Below are 19,818 nucleotides of genomic sequence, written 5' to 3' on the forward strand. Positions count from 1 at the left end.
GTTGGTAACTAACTGACCTGAAACAAAAGAAGTTTAGAAGATTTTACGTAAGACAGTGAGGGGAAAAAGGTATTTTTATTTGGTTTATGTAAACTTTTTTTTCAGCTTTATATTTAACGGTTTGGTGGATTATCACACACATTCAGAATATGCGTTTTGAATGAAAAACGGATAATGCAGAGATATAGCAAAGCGATATTCAGACTAGATTGATCTGAGCAATAAATACGCCTACCCAGAAGATATGTCCCATTTTCTGTATGAACCTGTAGCCCGAGCGCGGTGTCCCCCGGTCTGTGACGTCACGCAGTCACGACTGGTGCGCAGAACTTGCGGCTACATGACATGTTTATGTACCTCGCGCTCCTCCCTCTCCTGCCTGACTGCTACGCACACCAGGCTGTCATTCCTACAGTCAGCAGTCATGTATTAACAGCCTCCTCCGGGTTCTGACGGCCGTCTTCCTTCACGTAATGGAGCTTTTGGGCACCAACACGCAGGCGACGGCTGATGCCGAGTCTGCGGCAGACGGTTGCAGCTGCGCCGCAGACGCCGACGGCAGAGACGGGGCAGGGGAGAGGATGGAGAGGACGGAGAGGACGGTGCCCAGCGAGCACCAGGACAGGACCAGCAACCAGCAGCAGCAAACCGCCGGGGTGCTCGGTGAGTTTCCCACCCCTGAGCTACGTATTTGTGTTTCATGTGATTGACAATGAACAGTTACAAGCCACCGTGCCCGGGCTTTGTGAAGCATCACTGACGCCGCGACGACTTGGCTGAAGGGTTTTTGGTTTTGCGTGTTTCCCTGTGACGGGCCTGCTGGAACCACAGGTGAATTCAGGAAACATTAGGCATGTCCTGCTGCTGCATTACAGGTTAACCAGTAAAGAAAGAAGAATATGTTGCAGCTCTCTTTGTCTGGAGAACCGTACAATGAGGATGCATTATGAAATCCTGCTCTGTTCTTATCTGATTAGAGTCACTGAAAATGCTTCTGGTTTTATAACCTATATGGGTAATACTTTATTTGACGAGTTGTGAATAAGCCTGTCATGACACCGTCATAAACATGACATAACACCTGTCATGAACATGAGTAAGTCTTCATGAATATTTATGACTGTTGTCATAAAGTGTCATTTGGTAAATCATGACACTTTTAATACAAAGTTGACATTATTCAAAATGTGTTTGTTATAACAACTTGACATTAACCAAGAAATCATGATCGGACATAAATTTGTTATAAAAGTATTACTGATTAGCAACAATAACTTCTTCAGCAGTAGCATGTATGTTGGATGGGAGCTCACAATTCCTTCCTGTTCCACTGATTGACAGTCACCACCTGGATGCTGCTGCCCATTTTTCCATCTTCCAACACATAGAGTTTGAAAATGAAATGTTCACTAACTGCCTAACACATCCCACCCACTAACTGGTGCCATGATAAGATAAGAAGGCATAAGATTCTGATGGATCCATTCTAACAAAGATGGTTCTGTGTCTAATGTATTCATATTTCAGTAGACAACAGTTCATATTTCATAATATTTATGAGCACTGATGCCACTTCTGAATTGATTTGAACTTCATAAGCAGTTGTTGTCACAGGTCCTAGACCTTTTCATATAGCTGTAAGTTTTTAAATGATAACTAAAGAGTTGTTCAGTAGGGTTGCACTGATTGCTGTTTTCTGACCGATCACCGATATTTACAAAACCTGACTTGCTAATTCACCTGTTGGCAGATACAATTTTTTTTTTGTCAAAAAAGTTGCTTAATATTGCAAAAAAAAGTTGATAAGATGGCAACCGGGCAGGGGGCAAGGGGGTAACTATTGGTTTTGATTGATTTTCAAACCTTTATGGAAGTATCAAAGATTGGTGGATAAGATCACCTTCACATGCAACTATCAGCCGATCACCAGTCTCCCAAAATAAAAGAAGTCAGGGCTGATTTTTGGGTTCCCCCCTTAATAGCTTAGCATTTTTTTTTCTCTCATTAAGCTGTATATTTACTGCTTATTTAAACAAGGGTTTATGTTAGAGAAGCAAATTTCAAGGCAGAAATGTGACTTCCTTGATTTATTTATGTAAAAGCAGATTTACCTAACCTTTTTAGTTTAAATCTCATAAAGCCAAAATATTTGTTTTTTAAATGAATATAGACATGACTAACACACGGATGGCTCAGGCTGGGAGGGATAGCACAGACTATGAGTAGATGGGTTTGATCATAAAAAAATCCAAGCTCACACAGACACTGAGAGAGTCACCTTATAATTCAGTGAACAATTAGGAGAGTGGTCAGTCACTGCAGCTACTGCCTCAGCAGGACGGAGTGTGAGCCACTGAGAGCCACCAGGCAGCGAAAATGGCTGCAGACCATGTTGACACAGGTATTTTGGGATTTCAGCTTTTTTTTTTCTTTTTTTTTTTTTTTTACACATATTTCTGTGATACACTTCAAAACTAACTAACTATATCACATGGATCTAAGGTTTCTGTTTGCAAATACATCAAATATGTGTGAACAGTTGATATTTAGAGTGTTAATCATTCTTTTTCACAACTTCTGTAATTCTCTCTGACCTACATGTGATCATTACATGTCTTTTCATCCATGACAATCAATCCGCAGTTAACTGCACATGCATAGAAGCATTGGGAAACCTATGCAAGGTTCAGCTGACTGATAAGCTACAGACTATGTATTGCTTTTCTTCCTAAACCCACCACTATATCAGAGTAAAATCCATATGAGCAGTACGAGTGTGAGACAAACCAAAAATAACACCACTGATGTTTTCTTTTTTTTTTTTTGGAGTCAGACTTGAAAAGAGAGTTTGCTTGGGACTGTTTGCACGCCACTCAGTCTGCAAATTATTTGTCGGTACACAATATTTGCTCAGTCATTCAGCCACAGCAGCAGAGTCTTGCTTATCTGGGATATTTCTGCTATTTTGTCTTAGAGAAAATTGAAAAAAGGAAGGAGTATAAAAAATTTTTCAGAAGAAATAACATCAGTAGCTACATTTCCATTACAAATATACGCAAAATTTTGTCAGCATTCTGCAAATGTTGTAAAAACACGCAATTGTGGTGTTTCCATTAAATATGAAATGCAATTAAAATGGGAATAAGTTTGTTCAAGCAATAAGGCATTAAAATGCATGCAGTGCTGCTATCGTCCAGCTACTTCCTGTCGTCGTCGTCTTCGTGGTTTGTGCCAGCAGTAACATCTGGTTACTCGTGTGATGCGAAAAAAGTGCTTCCATTGCAGTTTTGTAAAATAATCATCCCAGCGGAAAAAAACTTTTGAGCAAAAAACACATGTCTTCAATGAAACACATGAAATGTCAGATTGGTCAATGGAAATGCAGCTAGTGGTGAGTGGCAGAACCAGCCAGTCATCTGTGTTCATCGTCACAATGATAAATGCCACCATCTGTCTGGTACATGTTGTCTTTCATCAGCACACACTCACGGTTTTAATGTGCTTTATCCTTCCCTGTCAGACTCATATTTTTCTTTCTTTTTCTTAGATAAACTGTTTGGGAAACGACTTCTGCTGGCCAGACATTACATCAACTCTCGCAAGTCTTGGTTAAAGATGGTTCCCACACAAAACTGTGACATCCTGATGACTTTTCCAGGTAGATGCTCTATTCTGATATGTCCTCCATGTTTGTCTTGGGGTGAGGAGAGAAGGCGCTGGGAGCCAGTCAGAGATTTACAGTGAAGTGTTTTGGGGGATATTAAAAGCTGTCGATTAACAGCACTTGTTCTTTCTGCTGTTTCCTTTTAATGGAAGGGCCAGCAATGCGAACTTGAAGCATTTCATTAAGCAACCATACACACATGCAGTGTAAAGGAGCACATCCTGTTATATGTGTGGTGTTTAAACAGCATGCTGTTTACTTATGGGCAGATAAGTGGCTTAAGTCAACATTTATTATTTCTGTCTGAATACACAATTGCCACAGTTGTCTCAGGCACCGTTTTTAAAACGACATTGTGTAAAATAGTTTCTTGCTTTTATTTTCTATGAAAGATTAGGAAATTATAGAACTCGGCTTGACTGACCTTTAACCTCCAGTACCACCTATCACCAGTGAGCATATTATTGCTGTTAAAAATGGCTTCTAATCAACCTTACTGTGTATGCACTGATTAGAGATTACCTTTCTGGATCAATTGAACAGCATACTGTCTCAAAAATAAAATACGTATATCAAAATAAATCAATTACAGAAAGATCCCAAATTTACAGGACTATCAGGTTACAGTTGGAAATGCACATAAAAACCAAAATGAGTCACAGTATGTCTGATTTATTCCTTTATAAGAGAGATTCTAGCTCATTTTGTTCCTTTTTCACAAGTTTCTGTTATAAGTTGTTTTTTTTTTGTTTCGTACCTGCCAGACGTGTGCAACTGTCTGGCAGAAAACTTTCATAAGGGTGGCCAGAGTAAACCAGTAAAAATGTTAGAGCGGGACCAAGATTAAATGGCAATATTTAATTTTATATATATCACTATATAAAATTATTCAATAATGGTAATTTGAACTGGTGTAAATGTAGTTCAGATCTCAGTCTATGTAATATCATAGACTGATTTTACAGTCTACGATTACAGCATTTCACTGACTGACATTCAGGGCACAACCAGTTCAAGCTGAACAGAAAGATAGAGGCAGTCCTAGTCTGTTTGGCGCCCTGGGCTCATGCCGCCCAGGGCGCTCATATCAGAAACCGCCACTGGCCACAACACATTGGCTACTTGAGTAATGACGTACACGGCAGACTCGTGCCCAGCAGTAGAAGGCCGTGCTAGGTGGTTGGCCTAGGTTACGCTAAGCTCCAATGCGGTAAGTTTTAGTCAAAAATGGAATGACCATTTTTGTAATGCAAATGTGACTGAATGAGCTTCCGCAAGCAAAGAGAAAGCAGACAAAATATTGATAAGAGAGGAAAGATTAATTTGGTGGTATAGACGTAGTTCAGATCTCTAAAATCTGATAAACTTCAGGTTTCAGCGTGCTGCACAATGTGCCGGAGAGTCGTGCCAACTAGCAGCAGGAAAACATCAATTTGTTCCACCATGTGAAGCATTTCCTGTTGATAGAATATTCTGAGAGTCAGAAGATGAACCACAATGACGTATAAGCCAACATGTCCCTGAAGCATCACCCCAGACCCAGACATGTCAAAAGAAAAGCCCATGCTAAAGGCATGATGTTGTTTACTATGGTGGAAATAAGGGGCTTCAGGAAAATGATGTCAGTCATTGACCACAGATACAAAATCCCTGCTGGTAAGATTTTTCACACACAGCCATACCTGCACTTTATGGTGAAGTTAGAGAAAGGGTGGAGGAGCAACTGAAGTCAGTGTCAATGTTTGTGACCACAACTCAACAACCCAGGATCCTAACATAACTGACAGTTGACCATATCGTCCAGTCCATGTGTTATATCACAGTGTATTACCATGAGCAGGGTCAAATTTGTTAGTGCACACCTACCTGTACAGTGATGCTCCAGGAGGTTATTCTTTGGAAGAGAACTTTTACTCATTAAATGATTTCAAGAGTAAGAGATTTTTGAGTATTGCTAACGCTGCTGCTGAGTTTGCCACAGTAGGGATTCGATCAGAAATCATGCAGTGCACAAGTAGTATTAATCTGTCTACCGCTATGCCTTCTGGGTACAGAATAAATGTAATTTGAGATGAAATAAACTTCTGCATAAGTAGTCTTTCCCCCTCCCAGCCTCACAATAAGAGCATGTATAAACATCTGACTACTTGAAGAATTCTTAACAGTCGGTAATCAAAGCTTCAACACAAATTTTAAACTTTATTCAGCTAAATGTTTACAAAACCTCAAATTAAATGAGCACTTTTGTATTTATCCGGAAAAATTAATTTACAGGAAGCATTTTACAAATTAGCAAAAACGCTAAAGGCAATAAATGACAAATTAGCTCTGCTATTAGCGCATTAGCAGATTAGCGGAAGTGGATCCACCACTGAGATTCCACGCAAGAAGAATTGGGCTAAAAACACAACTAGAGCTGAAATTATTAATTGGAACAATTGTCAGAAATGAATTATTGAAATAATTGTGAAGTTAATTCGTTAAATGATTCATCTTTAACTTGAGTAAACAAACTCAAAAAAGGTCATTTGCTGACAGAAGAACACTCTCAGAGCAGTAAGTGAGAGTGTATCTTTGTGTAAAAAGATACATTTTCCAATTAAGATGAAAATCTTCGTTTTTAAATATTCTTTACCCAGAACTCTTCAAGTGGCATAGTTTTAGCTTCACCTGCATTCAGACTCTGTAAAAAAAAATCCTATTAATCACCATATACAAACCAATTATTAATTGGTTTATCCAAAAGATAATCTACAAATTACCAATACACTGCAATAACTGATCACACAAAGTTTGTGATTTTTAGTTTTAGATCAGCTGATCAACAACTGGTCTAGTCAAGCATCTCTAGAATAGACACAGAAACTTCTACTTTACCACATCTGCTTCTGTTTTTGGACAGTAGATAGTTGAAAATATGCTGATGAACTTCAAATGGTTGTATTTCTAATTTCCCCAGATACAATAGATGACCACTCTCTGCTGTGGCTTCTGAATCAAATTCGTGTTGGAATCCCACAGGTCAGCATCCAGGTCCGGCAACATAAACACACCCAGACCCACGCCTTCTTCATCACAACAACATTTGAAAAGTAAGACTCAGCCTCTTTCACAGGTACAAGAAACTATAGCCTTTTATTTCAGACAGAAATGAAATCTTGCTGTTTTTCCCCCCCAACAGCCTGCTGCGAGGAGCCGAGCAGATGGGCATGTACAAGACTGTGAAGCCACAGTTTGGTGGTGGCATGCGCCGCTTCGCCTGTGAAGAGGACAACATATATGAGAACATAGAAAGCGAGCTTTGCTTTTTCACTTCGCAGGTTAGAAGTCTGAGATTCTCGTTTTCTGTGTCATCTGGTAGTGTTGGAATGTCACTCAGGTCTCTGTTAAAAAAAAACAAAAAACGGATGTACAAATGTACATGTTATTTTATTAAATTCAATAAAACCATGTGTGCCTGTTGTGCTTAGGAACGCCAGAGCATCATTAAGTATTGGCTGGATAACCTGCGTGCCAAACAGGGGGAAATGCTCCACAACATCCACTTCTTGGAGGGGCAGCCAATAAGTGAGATGCTTTTTATCATCCACATTTCCCAGGCTGTTCTGCATCTTCTCATTTCTTTATTTTGGTTTTATCCCTTAATGCAGGGGTTAATGTTCAAAGTGTGGCCTGGTGGCCCATGTTTGCAGCAGCTAAGCTAATTTTGTGTGGTTCATGGCTGCAAGCAGTGTATATGTTTTTATGATGTCAAGCACTTTGAACTGCCTTGTTGCTGAAATGTGCTATTCAAATAAAATTTGATTGATATATAATTGGACACCCAGGACAGGCAAATGATCCAAATGAAAACTTTTTTTTTTCAATTAAAAAAGTATTTTTTTTACAACTGAAATTTTCTAAAAATGGAAATATCAAGCAGTTTTCAAAGAAAATCCCAAATCATATTCATCATATTCTTGTTGTTGAAAATAGACAGTAAATATGACAACTGTACAACTTTAATAAGTACAAAACGTTTTTATCAGTGATTTATACAGTATATCCCTTCCTGTCAAAAATTGCTACTTTTTGTTTCACTAAAATATCCCCTTTATTTCAGTTTATTGCTGAGCAGGTAAAAATTTTATGTTCAAATCTATGTTTTTTCCTTATCATATTTATGTGGCACTTTTAACTTGGTGATTTTGGACCAGGAGCTAAAAAAGTTCAGCAAAAAGATGCAACATTGTTAGTCTGCTATAATTTCAGTACCTTTCAAAAGTTTACATACCCCAAAACTTTTCACATCTTGTCACATTGTAACCCAAAAACTTTGATTTATTTCGTTACAATTTTATGTGACGGAAGAACTGACGCATCGAACTGGGAACTCTGGTTTAAGCCCTTGTCTGTACTTTTAGTTCCAGAGCTAATCGCTCGGGGAGTGATCCATCAGATGTTTCCTCTTCATGAACAAAGAATACTCAACCAGCTGATGACTTCGTGGGTCCAGGCTGTGTGTGAAAGGCAGCCCCTCGGTAAGAAATACATGCCAGAACAATGGAATGCATCATACTGAATAGATTTCTTGAAATCGTGGTCCACTTCTGCTAACACAAGGATGGAGTTGTTTAAAGCAAGTTGAATATCCTCAGTGATGTCTAATAAATCATTTCCAGATGACATTTGTGACTACTTTGGAGTGAAGATTGGCATGTACTTTGCTTGGCTGGGTTTCTACACCAACTCCATGCTCTACCCTGCCGTCATTGGCTTTCTGCTGTGGATACTAGCAGAAGATGACCAGGTATCCCAAACCTTAAAGAGAGAGTTTCTGTATTTCAATTCATGGTGTAAAACTATGGAACAAGTTAAATGAGAAATCAAAACAAAGTAAAAATGTAATACAATTTAAAAAGAAAAATAAGGAGGTCATTTTAACTAGTTATAGAAATATGGATGAGACATAGCACAAATCTGTATATGTAAACTGATGCTAATGCATATGAGTTAGTGTGATAAGTTTATTTAAGTGAATAAATACTTAAATTTAAGGTCAAACTAACTGTTATCTGCAGTTAGTCTGACCTTATTGATCGATTTATGTGTTGGGAAAATAATAATAATCCCTGCATTATTATTTTTGTTATACTTATCTTATATTCAGCTTTTATTCCTATGTGCTCATATATTTATTTTACTCATTCTATTCATCATATTGTATTAAATGCTATCATTTTTTATTTATTGATTATATTGTTTTTGATTTATAGTTATATTCTTGTTGTTTATTCCACCTTATGTCCCCCTTTGACCTTATACTTCCAGAATATTGTTTGGTAACATATTGATGGTTGAAGTGAAACATGTACATTGCAGCATTTATAGTATGTAGAAACATTAAGTTCATAAGTTAATTTCCTGTATTAGATGAGGAGCGTCTACAAAGATAAGGAACCAACAGTTCTAGGTGTTTTCTCAGGGTTGAAAACAGCCACCTTACATCTGTGCAAAGAGCGTAGACGAGTGAATAGCAAGGTCATTTCCTTTATTAACTAGAAGTCCGATCACCTACACTCTGTATCTTGTGTTTGCATGACCAAAGACTGGACATGCAAAGAACATTTTAGCCAGTTTTACTGTAATACATATACTTCTTAAAAAGGCAGCACATTTTCAGTTTATGAACAGAAATCCATGTTTTTAGTATTTTCTCTTGTGTGCTGTAGAGTCATCCTCAGATTTTATATTTTCACAGAGAAAAGTTTCAAAAAGTACACATTGAACAAAGAAGGGGAACATCTTAGGTTGGAATATAACTACAAAGCAAAAGTACTAAAGAAAACTGATTGATCCTCCTCACAGCTTTACAATTAAAGTGGCGTAAAGTGACTGACTCAACCTTTTGTCCCCACACAGACTAGCCAGGATATCTGCTGTGTAGTTTTTGCTCTCTTCAATGTCATCTGGGCAACTTTGTTTCTGGAGCGCTGGAAGCGGCGAGAAGCAGAGCTGGCCTACAGGTGGGGCACCCTGGACACCCCCGTCGAGTCCTTGGAGGAGCCCAGGCCCCAGTTCAGGGTGAGAACTCTTCACAATAAAAGCACAGGCTTCCTGTAATAATGACCCTGAAAGCTTCTCATGTCTTGGTGATGCTTCCTCTGACAGTCTTCCTCCCAACACAAGGTTAGCCTACAATAGCAGGAAATGGGATTGGTGGGTCCATGTGCTCTGAGAGCAGCAGAAGAGGCGGGGTCAGTGTGTGTGTGTGTGTGTGTGTGTGGGGGGGGGGGGGGTTGTTGTTAGGTTGCATGCCCCCACAGAAAGAAGTTGTGATGGGTAAAGAGGCACACTGGTCACAGGGGGGCAGAGCCTGGCTAGCTCAGTCAGTAGAGCATGAGACTCTTAATCTCAGGGTGGTGGGTTGGAGCCCCACTTTGGGTGCTTGCTTTTGTCAACTTTCAATGTGTTACCCACATAAACATTCTCTCTGACACTGATCTAATTAATTATTAATTAATTTATAATTAATTCAATTAATTATTGATTAATATTAATTCAATTCAAAAGTATTTTATTGCTCCCAAAGGGAAATTAAATGTTGGTGTAGATAATGATGGCTGTTGGCAGGAAAGAGCTCCTGTAGTGGTCTATATTAAAGCAAATTTGAAAAAGCCTCTGACTAAAGACACTGTTTTTCTTAGACAGTCTCATGGTCAAGGTTGTTCATAATGTTTTTTGTAAAATCCTGCTGAGCAGGATTTGCATCATCACGGCCAGAGGTTCCACAGTCTTTCCCAACAATCTCATTTCTAATGTGTGCCTGCAGGGTGTGAAGCGGTGCAGTCCCATAACGGGCTGTGAGGAGTTCTACTACCCCGCCTGGAAGAGAGCCATGTTCAGATGGCTGGTCAGCCTTCCGGTCTGCCTGCTCTGCCTCTGCTTCGTCTTTCTCGCCATGCTCCTCTGTCTTCAGCTGCAGGTCTCTGTAGGACAGCGCTGTCCACCATGCTAATCAAAACAGCTAATAATGACACAGCTCCACAGCCAAACATAAAGAATCCAATATTGCAATAGTATTAAATTTTCAAACAGGTAAAATATACATATTTTATATATATATAGTTCTAGTTTTATGACACACATAGCATCATTTAGCCCTTTGAGATCTCAAGATGTAACAGCCACTATAAATAAAATGTATTATCTGTCACATTTACACATGCATTTCATCAAGAAATGCATGAATATTTTGTCTTTCCTTTGTTCTTTTTACATTTCCTCGCCTCCTCGTTTTAATTTAAAACATTTCTGCCTCGTTATGCAAATGAGGAGGGCGGTATATTAAAACTTCAACTCCTGTCTATTGGCTGGTCATGCATTTCTTGATGAAAATGCATGTGTAAGGAAAAGGAAAAACAAAATCTATTACTTTCTGCTTTTTATTTTTAATTATGTCAGTTTTGGTCCTCCATAGTTTTCATGTCATGACTGATGAATAACAGCTATGAGACTGTCACTAGTTCTGATTCCATAATAATATTCTTCACTTTGCAGGAAGTGGTGATGGAGATTCAGGAGCTGCCTAGTATCACAAGATTTATCCCTAAGATACTTCTGGCCATCACTGTAACTGTATGTGATGAGGTGTATAAGAAGATTGCCTACTGGCTTAATGACATGGGTAAGAATAATTTTGTCAAATGACAGAAATCCGTTTGTGTGAATAATAGCCGAGTTCTTTAATAAGAAAGGGAAAGGATGGTGACTGACTCTCCATTTCTCCAGCAGAAACAGAAGTAGGAAACAGAATCTCTCTAATGCTTCATGCTTGTTTGTTCTTCCAGAGAACTACAGATTTCAGAGTGCCTACGAGAACAATTTGATCATCAAGATGGTTTTTGTAAGTTATCCTGTTTTGTTTTGTGGTTTGTTTTTCAGGATAGTTTGGTTTTCTATTTCTTCTTATGTCTTCTTGTTTTTCACAGTTTGAATTCATCAATTCTTACCTCAGTCTTTTCTACATTGGATTCTATCTCAAGGACATGGAGCGACTGAAGGAGGTAAGAACTTTGAAGAAAATTTGAAATTTGAAATCGGTCGTACAAAAAAACAATTCAGTAGTTGCTATTTGTTTTGGAATATCAGTCAGTTTTGAGCTTTGGCAAAACTTTGCCAGCCCTGTAGACTCATTCAATTCAGTTCCGTTTATTTATATAGCGCCAGTTCACAACATATGTCCTCTCCAGGGACTTTACAAAATTAAAATTACAATTAAAAGCAGACTCTGCAACTTCCATCAGTGTCAAAACCCTCTGACTTCAACAGAACTGCTGCTGAGCATGTCTTTCTTCTCAGCTTTTTCAATGCTTTTGTTTTGAAAATCTGATGACCATTCTGGAATTTTGACATTAAAAATGTGTATGAACTCTGGTGGTAATATTAAAAAACATATTAACAAAAACAGAATCTTATGACTTGATAATCATTATAATGTTGATTGTTATGTCGTTATCTTATTTGAGATACTCCATCCATACATTGGCAACACAAAGACACACAAGATAAACAACCATAGACACATACACTCAGACCTAATGAGAATTTAAAGAGACTAATTAACCAGTCATGTTTTTGAACTGTGGGAGGAACCCGGAGAGAATCCATGCATGCACAGGGAGAACATACAGAAAGATCACAGGTTGGGATTTGTTGGGATTTTGCTGCAAGTTAATAGTGCTGCCAACTGTGCAGCCCTGACATTAAACTGATTCTTGAAAAACATAATATTGTCACATTCCTAAAATAATGGCCTGAGTATTGTTTTTTATTTTTTATTTTTTCCAAAAGTGATTTGGGGGGGGGAAAAAACAAAAAACAGCAACCACCTCTTTATTGCCAAAAGATGAATTAGGCAAAAAAAAAAAATACACTTTTGGCAAAAAAAAATGACTGAAGTCATTATTTTAGGAAGGTGATGATATTCAGACTGACAGAAGCAAGGCTGCCTTGTAGTCAGAGCCATGGTGCCATCTGACCACCAAACTCCTACCTTCAGAACCACCATAACACCAAGACTGATTCATCTGTTTCAGGCTGTATATTTAAATAATAATAATAATAACTTATTTTGGATTATTTTGGCCAACAGTACTTTGTAGCTTTAGAGCTTTGTGAACAATCACCATTTGGATAATAGCGTCTTTCAAATGTATGAACACAAACACATGAACAGATATGAACATTCTTCTAAATATAATAAAAACATGAAGTTGATGGTAAAACCAGGTTGTAACGTCTCCACACTTTGAATCTTTTACTTTCAATTTGTAAATTGCATCCTACCTCTGACCAAGTGTAAGAACAAAACATGTGACTCTATCTATAGCATCTGTATCAAGGAAACCACGCAGCTTCCTGTGTGTCTGACTGCACAACCACACAACATCTAGATATTTCTGCACTGATAGCACACAACACAAAAACAGAAAAGTCTAGTTAAAGTTTCTGCTGTTGGTAGTCATGCAAATAAACAGTACAAAGACAAATGGTAAAATGGACTGAACTTATACCACTCAAAGTACTTTACACTTCAGACACATCCACCATGTCATTTTATGTCATTTCATTTTCATAATGATTCATTCCATGTGTTTATGTTCATCCACATTAACACTAGTATGAATTTGTGTATCTATACATACCCATATACTCATACATACAGTACAGACCAAAAGTTTGGACACAACTGTGTGTCCAAACTTTTGGTCTGTACTGTACATATACACACGGATACACACACAATTCGAACATATAAAAAACCCCTTTTAAAATAAGTTTATGTCAATTGATACATCTTCTTTAACTGAATACACACAAAATAAATCTGAAGAGTAAGTATATACTCAATGTGCACAGATCTATCCATATATCCATAACCTGTATCACACATGACAATACACATAAAACATGAATTCCATTTAATGTCTCAGAAGGTGTAGGAATAAGTACCAATGTATTTAATCGTACCCCTTCTCCAATACTCCATAATAACAAACATATACAGTACATGCACATATAAAAAAATATATCTTGTATGTAAAGTCTCTGTTTTCCTTTCAGATGCTTGCTACTCTGTTGATTTTCCGCCAATTCCTGCAAAACATCAAAGAAGTCCTTCAGCCATATCTCTACGAGCAAAGCAAGCTCGGCGTCTTCACCCCAAAGGTCTTATGGGAGCTCCTACAAGTCATCATTCTCAAGTATGGGCGCCTGGCTCTTGGGAAGGCACAAGCCTCAATGACGTCCTACTCTTTCTTGAGTCCCAGAGGAATCTCAAAGAGTCACGCTGCAAACTGTATCCAGGAACCGAAGAGAAGAGGAGATCTGAAAGCTGGCTTCAGGCTCTCAGAGGAGGAGTGGGACATGAACGACAGCATTATGAAGCATCGGAAAGTCAGCTTCACCGAGAAGGTGGACTATAAGAATGTCAAGACGGAGACCCAGGCTGTGGAGGACAGTTTCCTGGAGGACAGTCCGACGCTGATGGAAGACGGGATGGATCCATCCAGTATTTTTGACAGTTGTGATGAGGACAGTGACTGTGAATCGCTGTCTCAGGTAATGTGGTCAGCATTGTTTCTGTCTACTGGTCAGGGTTTCTCAACATCTTAAGGGCCCAGCATTGTTGGGCCAAAGTTGATAATGCCCAACTAAAGTGTTTGCTTTCACAAACACCCTTCAAGGTCCACAAGACACACTGATCTGAGCTCCTGTGAAGCCCCTCCTACTGCAGTATACGACATGGTGTTTCATCATATGTGTGGTTTACAACAGTGTAGTAAACACAGCAATCATGGCAGAGAGGAACCACTGTACTCCAAGTTCGATAGAATGATAGAGTACGAAATAATGATTGATGAGCTGCAACACCTCATTTTATTTTCCATGTTACTGAAAGCCCAAAAAACCAACAGAAAGTGTGGGTGGGATATTCACACGCTGCCTCAGACCAGGCAGCGTGTGAAGGAGAAGTTTAGTGTTCACTGAACGTACTACCTCATGGGCTTAGTCAACCTCAAACTACCCATCCTACCCGCTGGCTGAAAAAACTGTTTTTGGATGTTGTGTATTTGGGGCAAACACACCCACAAATTCTGACCAATCTTCATAGGTTTACATGAAGCGGGGGGCATACGTTCTTTGGGGGGTTGTAACAGGAAGGGGTGGACGACATGAGGCTGAGAACTAAATGAAGTGATTCTCGTCACCCAACCGCGACAATGAGAACCAATTTCAACACGTTGGCTCGACCATGTTAGACCCTTAAGAAATGTGTGAATAAATACACATTAAAGATGTCTCAGTTATTAGCACAGAAGTATTATTTTTAATTTTTCCTTCAGCAGGAGACCAAGGAGAATGTTAATGTGTCCTCTTCAAAAGAGTCCAACTCTGTCTGCCAGAGAAGGAATGTAGGCGAGCGGAAAGATGACAAGAAATCTTGGATGGATCCACCAGAAGAACCCAAAACCGTTGCTTTGACTCAGGCTGAGATAGAGAGTTGTATGCAGACTTATGAGGTAGCATTCCTGATACATGTTTCTCCAAAATTATGCCTACTCTCAGTTATGTGAACACATTTAAAAAATGTGACTAATCTTTTTGTGCTGGGACATTTGATGTGAAAAGGGAACACTTCAAGACTACCAGGAGATGTTCATTCAGTTTGGCTACGTGGTGCTCTTCTCCTCGGCCTTTCCCCTGGCAGCCATGTGTGCTCTTATCAACAACATCATTGAGATACGAAGTGATGCCCTGAAGCTGTGCACCGGCCTCCGGAGACCGTTCGGACAGAGAGTGGAGAACATCGGACAGTGGCAGGTTGGTTACTTCCAGCTTGGAATTGTCAATAATGCCTTTTGGGCTCCCACCTCAACAGCCTGTAAATTTGTCTGCTTGTTCTCAACAACAGACTGCAATGGAGGCCATGGGCTTGATAGCCATTATAGTTAACTGTTACCTGATTGGTCAGTGTGGCCAGCTTCAGCGTCTGTTCCCCTGGTTAAGCCCTGAGATGACCATCATCTCCATTGTCTTGCTTGAGGTATTTCCTGCATACTCTCATTAAACCTGAAGATGTTCTGACTACTGTAGGCTTTATGGTGCTTTATGGTGACTTATTTATCCATCAAAACACAGAATGTGAAAATGAATGCCTTGTACTCTGATGTGTTGTGCTCAGTTTGTCCCTTTGTGGTCTTGTGGGTTTTCAGCACTTTGCAATCCTCCTAAAGTACGTTATCCATGTCGCCATCCCTGATATCCCTGGCTGGGTAGCAGACGAGATGGCCAAGCTAGAGTACCGACGAAGGGAAGCTTTCAAGGTATATCGCTACGTCATAGCTTGAAAGACCTTCTGCCAACATCAGACCTGCTGTTGGCTGCCGATTGGCCAGTTTGTGTTGCATTGTTGTATATCTGTGTGCACACGTCCCTTGGTTTCTTGCTGTGTGTTAACCTGAAATGCTCTGTGGTTAAGTCTGTTTTTGGATAGTGGCAGTGCGTGATGTTGGTCAACTCTCTGTACGGTGCTCCTTTTTCTGATATTTTCAGTTTTTTACTTGTCACACTTCAAAGGACAACAGTTAACATCATAGCAAAATAATCAGAGTAACAATTTAAAAAATGTTTTATATGTGATGATGTCACTTAGGGCTGCACAATATATCGCAAATATCTTGTCATCACAATATTATTGTGCCCATTATTCATATCCCAAATGATTGTTTGGAGTGCAATCATTTTTGGTTAGTATATTCAGTGTTCTGAACATGATTATGATAAGCACTGTTATTGTGATCATAAAATTTATCAATATTATTGTCATCACAGTATTTTCTAATATTGTGCAGCCCTAATTTAATTTATTAAGAAAAAAAGCTTGATTTGATTGAGGTTAATTACGGTGCAGTTTGAATACATATGTGAACGCCAAGCGGTCCAAATACCACTCCAAAAGCAGGAAGTCCATTACAACACAAGGCATTCTGGGTAAATACAACCAACACAAACATGTTCGTCTAGCAGAAATGGAGAAATGACTCGGGGGGTCTTTTACCGAGGACAAAAGAGAAATCCTCCAACCACTAAAATCTGACACCACTCCACTTTTGTTCACATTTTGTGAAGAAGGAAGATGCCCTCAGTGTCTTCTTCAGAGGTGTTTCCTTCAGTGTTTCTTAGGTGAGGGGTTGAACAGGTTTCCCAAAGGATTTGGTTGGTTTGACACAACACTGTGTGTAAGAGAACACAACAGATGAAAATGGACCAAACGCTGCCTTTTTGGTCCCCGGTCAAACCGAGTCTACCAGACTATCGAGTGTGAAAACACCCTTAGTTTACGGTCGGAATGTAGAACACATGTGGTTCTGTAGAATGCTTCTTTTCCATCACTTTGTCCTAAATGTTTCTCCTTTCAGAAACATGAGCTGCAGGCACAGCAGCACTTCCAGCAGCAACTCCGGCGCCGCCGGGAGGAGGAGGAGCTTCACCGCCAGGCCGAGCTGCAGGCAGAAGCTCGTCATGAGAGCGACAATAAGGCGGACATGCAGCACCAGCACCACCACGACAAATCACAGGGCAGCAAGCCTGGCGACAAGCCCAAGAGGCCCAGCTCCCTGCTGGGGAATAATAACGTGATGAAGCTCAAACAGATCATTCCTCTCCAAGGGAAGTTCTCCTCTGGGACATCCCGGTCACCAGCTCAGTCCCCGACGGGGGGCGAAGCAAAGCTGCCTGGATTTCTGAAGTTCCTAAAGTCACCTGAAGTGAAAAAAGAGCCAGCGGTGGCATCTGGAGGAACACCAGGCTCAGCAGTGACGTCTTCTGCTCCCCCTGGTGGACAGGAGAGACCACAATCCCCAAACAGAACATTTAGTCCAGGGAAGCTGTTCAGTTTTAGCAAATCAGAGGGTACCGTGGTGTGTGCTAATGGCACACAGCAGCCGAACCAGGCTACTAACTCTCAACCTAACACAACCACAGAGGAATTACCCTCAAACGAGTCAGATAAAGGAGAATCAAGACTACAAACTGATTTAGAAAACCCAAAGACCTAACAAATGATCACCCACAGCAACGTCATATTAGGAAGGGAAAAAACTGTACAAATGATCATGCAAAATGTAGAGGCACTGATGCACCCCGGTGTTAAACCACAAGGATCACATGCAGCAAGTGTTCAGCTTTCACTCTTTATGCAACTCCATAAAGCGTGTCACTGTCTCTGCTTATACTTAATTACCTAACTTCCATGTATAAACTGTACAGTAAGTGTCACTGATTCTATGGGGGTCCAGTAACAGTGCAGCCTGATCTGAGACAGTACCAGAGACAGAAATGGTCCTGAACCAAGACAGTAGAAAGGCAGTTTGTTAGTCAATCTTCCAAGTTGGTGCTGGTATTGGATGCATGTTTCCATGTGCATGCGTGACATGTTCACTGTCTTTTCAGTTGCAATGCACGTTCAAAGCCATTGGGATTCTTCTGCACTAGGTCAGATATAGTCACTGTGACCATAAAAAAATCTATTTTTACAAACTTTGATTTTCTATGAATTTATTTTACTACATAATTTAGTGACTGTAACTATATGAGGCAAATAAATGTCACTCAGTTCAATGTCCATCGGAGAGAAACAGGATAGGAGGAGCTGGTGTTGCTTTATGAGAGACCATGCTGCTGCTGGGTTCTGATGCCTCCAGGCAGTGGCAACCACAAGGGGGCAGGAGGCGAACTCTGACCTATTGGTTCAGCCACCACTGTTTCAACTTACAGTGAGGATGAAAAAAAGAGTTCACCCTGTTTGTTCTTGGGTTTAATATATATTAGGACACAATCAAATTTCTCACACTGTTTTGAACAAAAAGTAAACCATGACGGAAACATTGGTGAAAAAACTAAGTGCACCTGTAGTGCTTTCATGGGACTGTAGCAGCAGTTCATTAACTGATTATTATCAACATCGGCACCATCATGCAATTGTTAGTCATGACAGCTCAGTATTTGTTTTTATTCATTTTAAAAAGTTAAACACACAGTGAGAGATATTTCAAGTCTTAATTTCTTCTAGTTTTGATGATTATACCTCACAGATCCTGGATACCCAACATTCAGTGTCTCAGAAAATCAGAATATTGCTTAACAGACATGTCAGGCTTCTGAGAACGATGTTCATTTCTATTCCTTTAATATTTGATTGGGGCTCCTTTTGCATGAATTACTGCATGAATGCAGGGTGGCATGGAGGAGGTCAGCCTGAGACCCAGATAGCTTTGACAGCGGCCTTCAGGTCATCTGCTTGGGTTTTCCACTTAACGGGAAAGCCCAGATATTCTTTACAGGGTTAAAGGTCAAATTCACACATTTTTGAATGTATACTTCTTGACAATCATCTCAAAAACTTCAATTATGTTGCTGGCTCACCTTGTTCTAAGTCACATTTTCCTTCCATTCAACTTTCTATGAATATGCCCCAGATACAGCCCTCTGTGAACCAGCAGCTTCTTCAACAATCACCTCTTGTAGCCTCGCCTCCTAGTGGATGGTGTCTGTCACTGTCTTACGCTCCAGTCAGAATGTTGTGTGTTACTGACCGAGAGGCTCAGGAAACCTCTGCAGGTGTTTTCAGTCAATTAGCTGATTAAGGTGTGAACCGTGAGTTTTCAGTGTTTAATATCGCCACGATTTTCTTATATTGTGAGACACTAAATTGGAGGTTGTCATTATCTTTAGGACATAATCATCAAAAATAGTAGAAACAGAGGCTTGAAAAATGCCAGTGTGTGATGTAGCTATACATGAGTCACTTTCTGAAACAAGTGACAAAAACTATAAAACATTTTAAAACAAAATGTTTTAAGTGTAAACTGTAATCGTGAGTGGAAAACATTTAGAAAAGAAAAGTTGTCTATCGTCACATTAATCACCTTCACAGCATTACAAAAACACAACTGTTAGACCATAACACACAATGCAATGTTTCTCAACATTGTTTTACTACAAGGCCTGCTGAATCATGACGGTGTGAATGAAGGTACACGGTTTTGTACATTCAAATAAAATTCTAATTGAAATGATTTTTTTTAAAAGAACAGATGATTTTTATTGTA

The 19,818-nt window shown here is 39.6% G+C and overlaps 1 protein-coding gene across 3 annotated transcripts; it reads left to right on the top strand.

Moving 5' to 3' along the window:
* Window positions 1–319: 319 nt before the first annotated feature.
* On the top strand, window positions 320–18,599 carry ano8a (anoctamin 8a). 3 transcript variants are annotated; one of them, XM_032564728.1, is made up of 18 exons: window positions 320–663; window positions 3,548–3,658; window positions 6,624–6,756; window positions 6,846–6,984; window positions 7,135–7,231; window positions 8,068–8,184; window positions 8,326–8,453; window positions 9,566–9,727; window positions 10,476–10,628; window positions 11,204–11,330; window positions 11,494–11,549; window positions 11,635–11,709; window positions 13,769–14,266; window positions 15,052–15,228; window positions 15,338–15,529; window positions 15,621–15,752; window positions 15,922–16,032; window positions 17,128–18,599. In XM_032564728.1, the coding sequence occupies exons 1-18, from the start codon at window positions 474–476 to the stop codon at window positions 17,764–17,766; spliced, it is 3,237 nt and encodes a 1,078-aa protein (XP_032420619.1). In that variant the 5' UTR covers window positions 320–473; the 3' UTR covers window positions 17,767–18,599. The 3 variants fall into 3 exon arrangements, with proteins under 3 accessions (XP_032420619.1, XP_032420620.1, XP_032420621.1); XM_032564729.1 differs by having other exon boundaries at window positions 321–663; window positions 15,055–15,228; XM_032564730.1 differs by lacking the exon at window positions 320–663 and having other exon boundaries at window positions 6,686–6,756.
* Window positions 18,600–19,818: the final 1,219 nt, after the last annotated feature.

The sequence above is a fragment of the Xiphophorus hellerii genome, chromosome 6 (genome assembly GCF_003331165.1).
Source record: "Xiphophorus hellerii strain 12219 chromosome 6, Xiphophorus_hellerii-4.1, whole genome shotgun sequence".
NCBI classification, from domain to species: domain Eukaryota; kingdom Metazoa; phylum Chordata; class Actinopteri; order Cyprinodontiformes; family Poeciliidae; genus Xiphophorus; species Xiphophorus hellerii.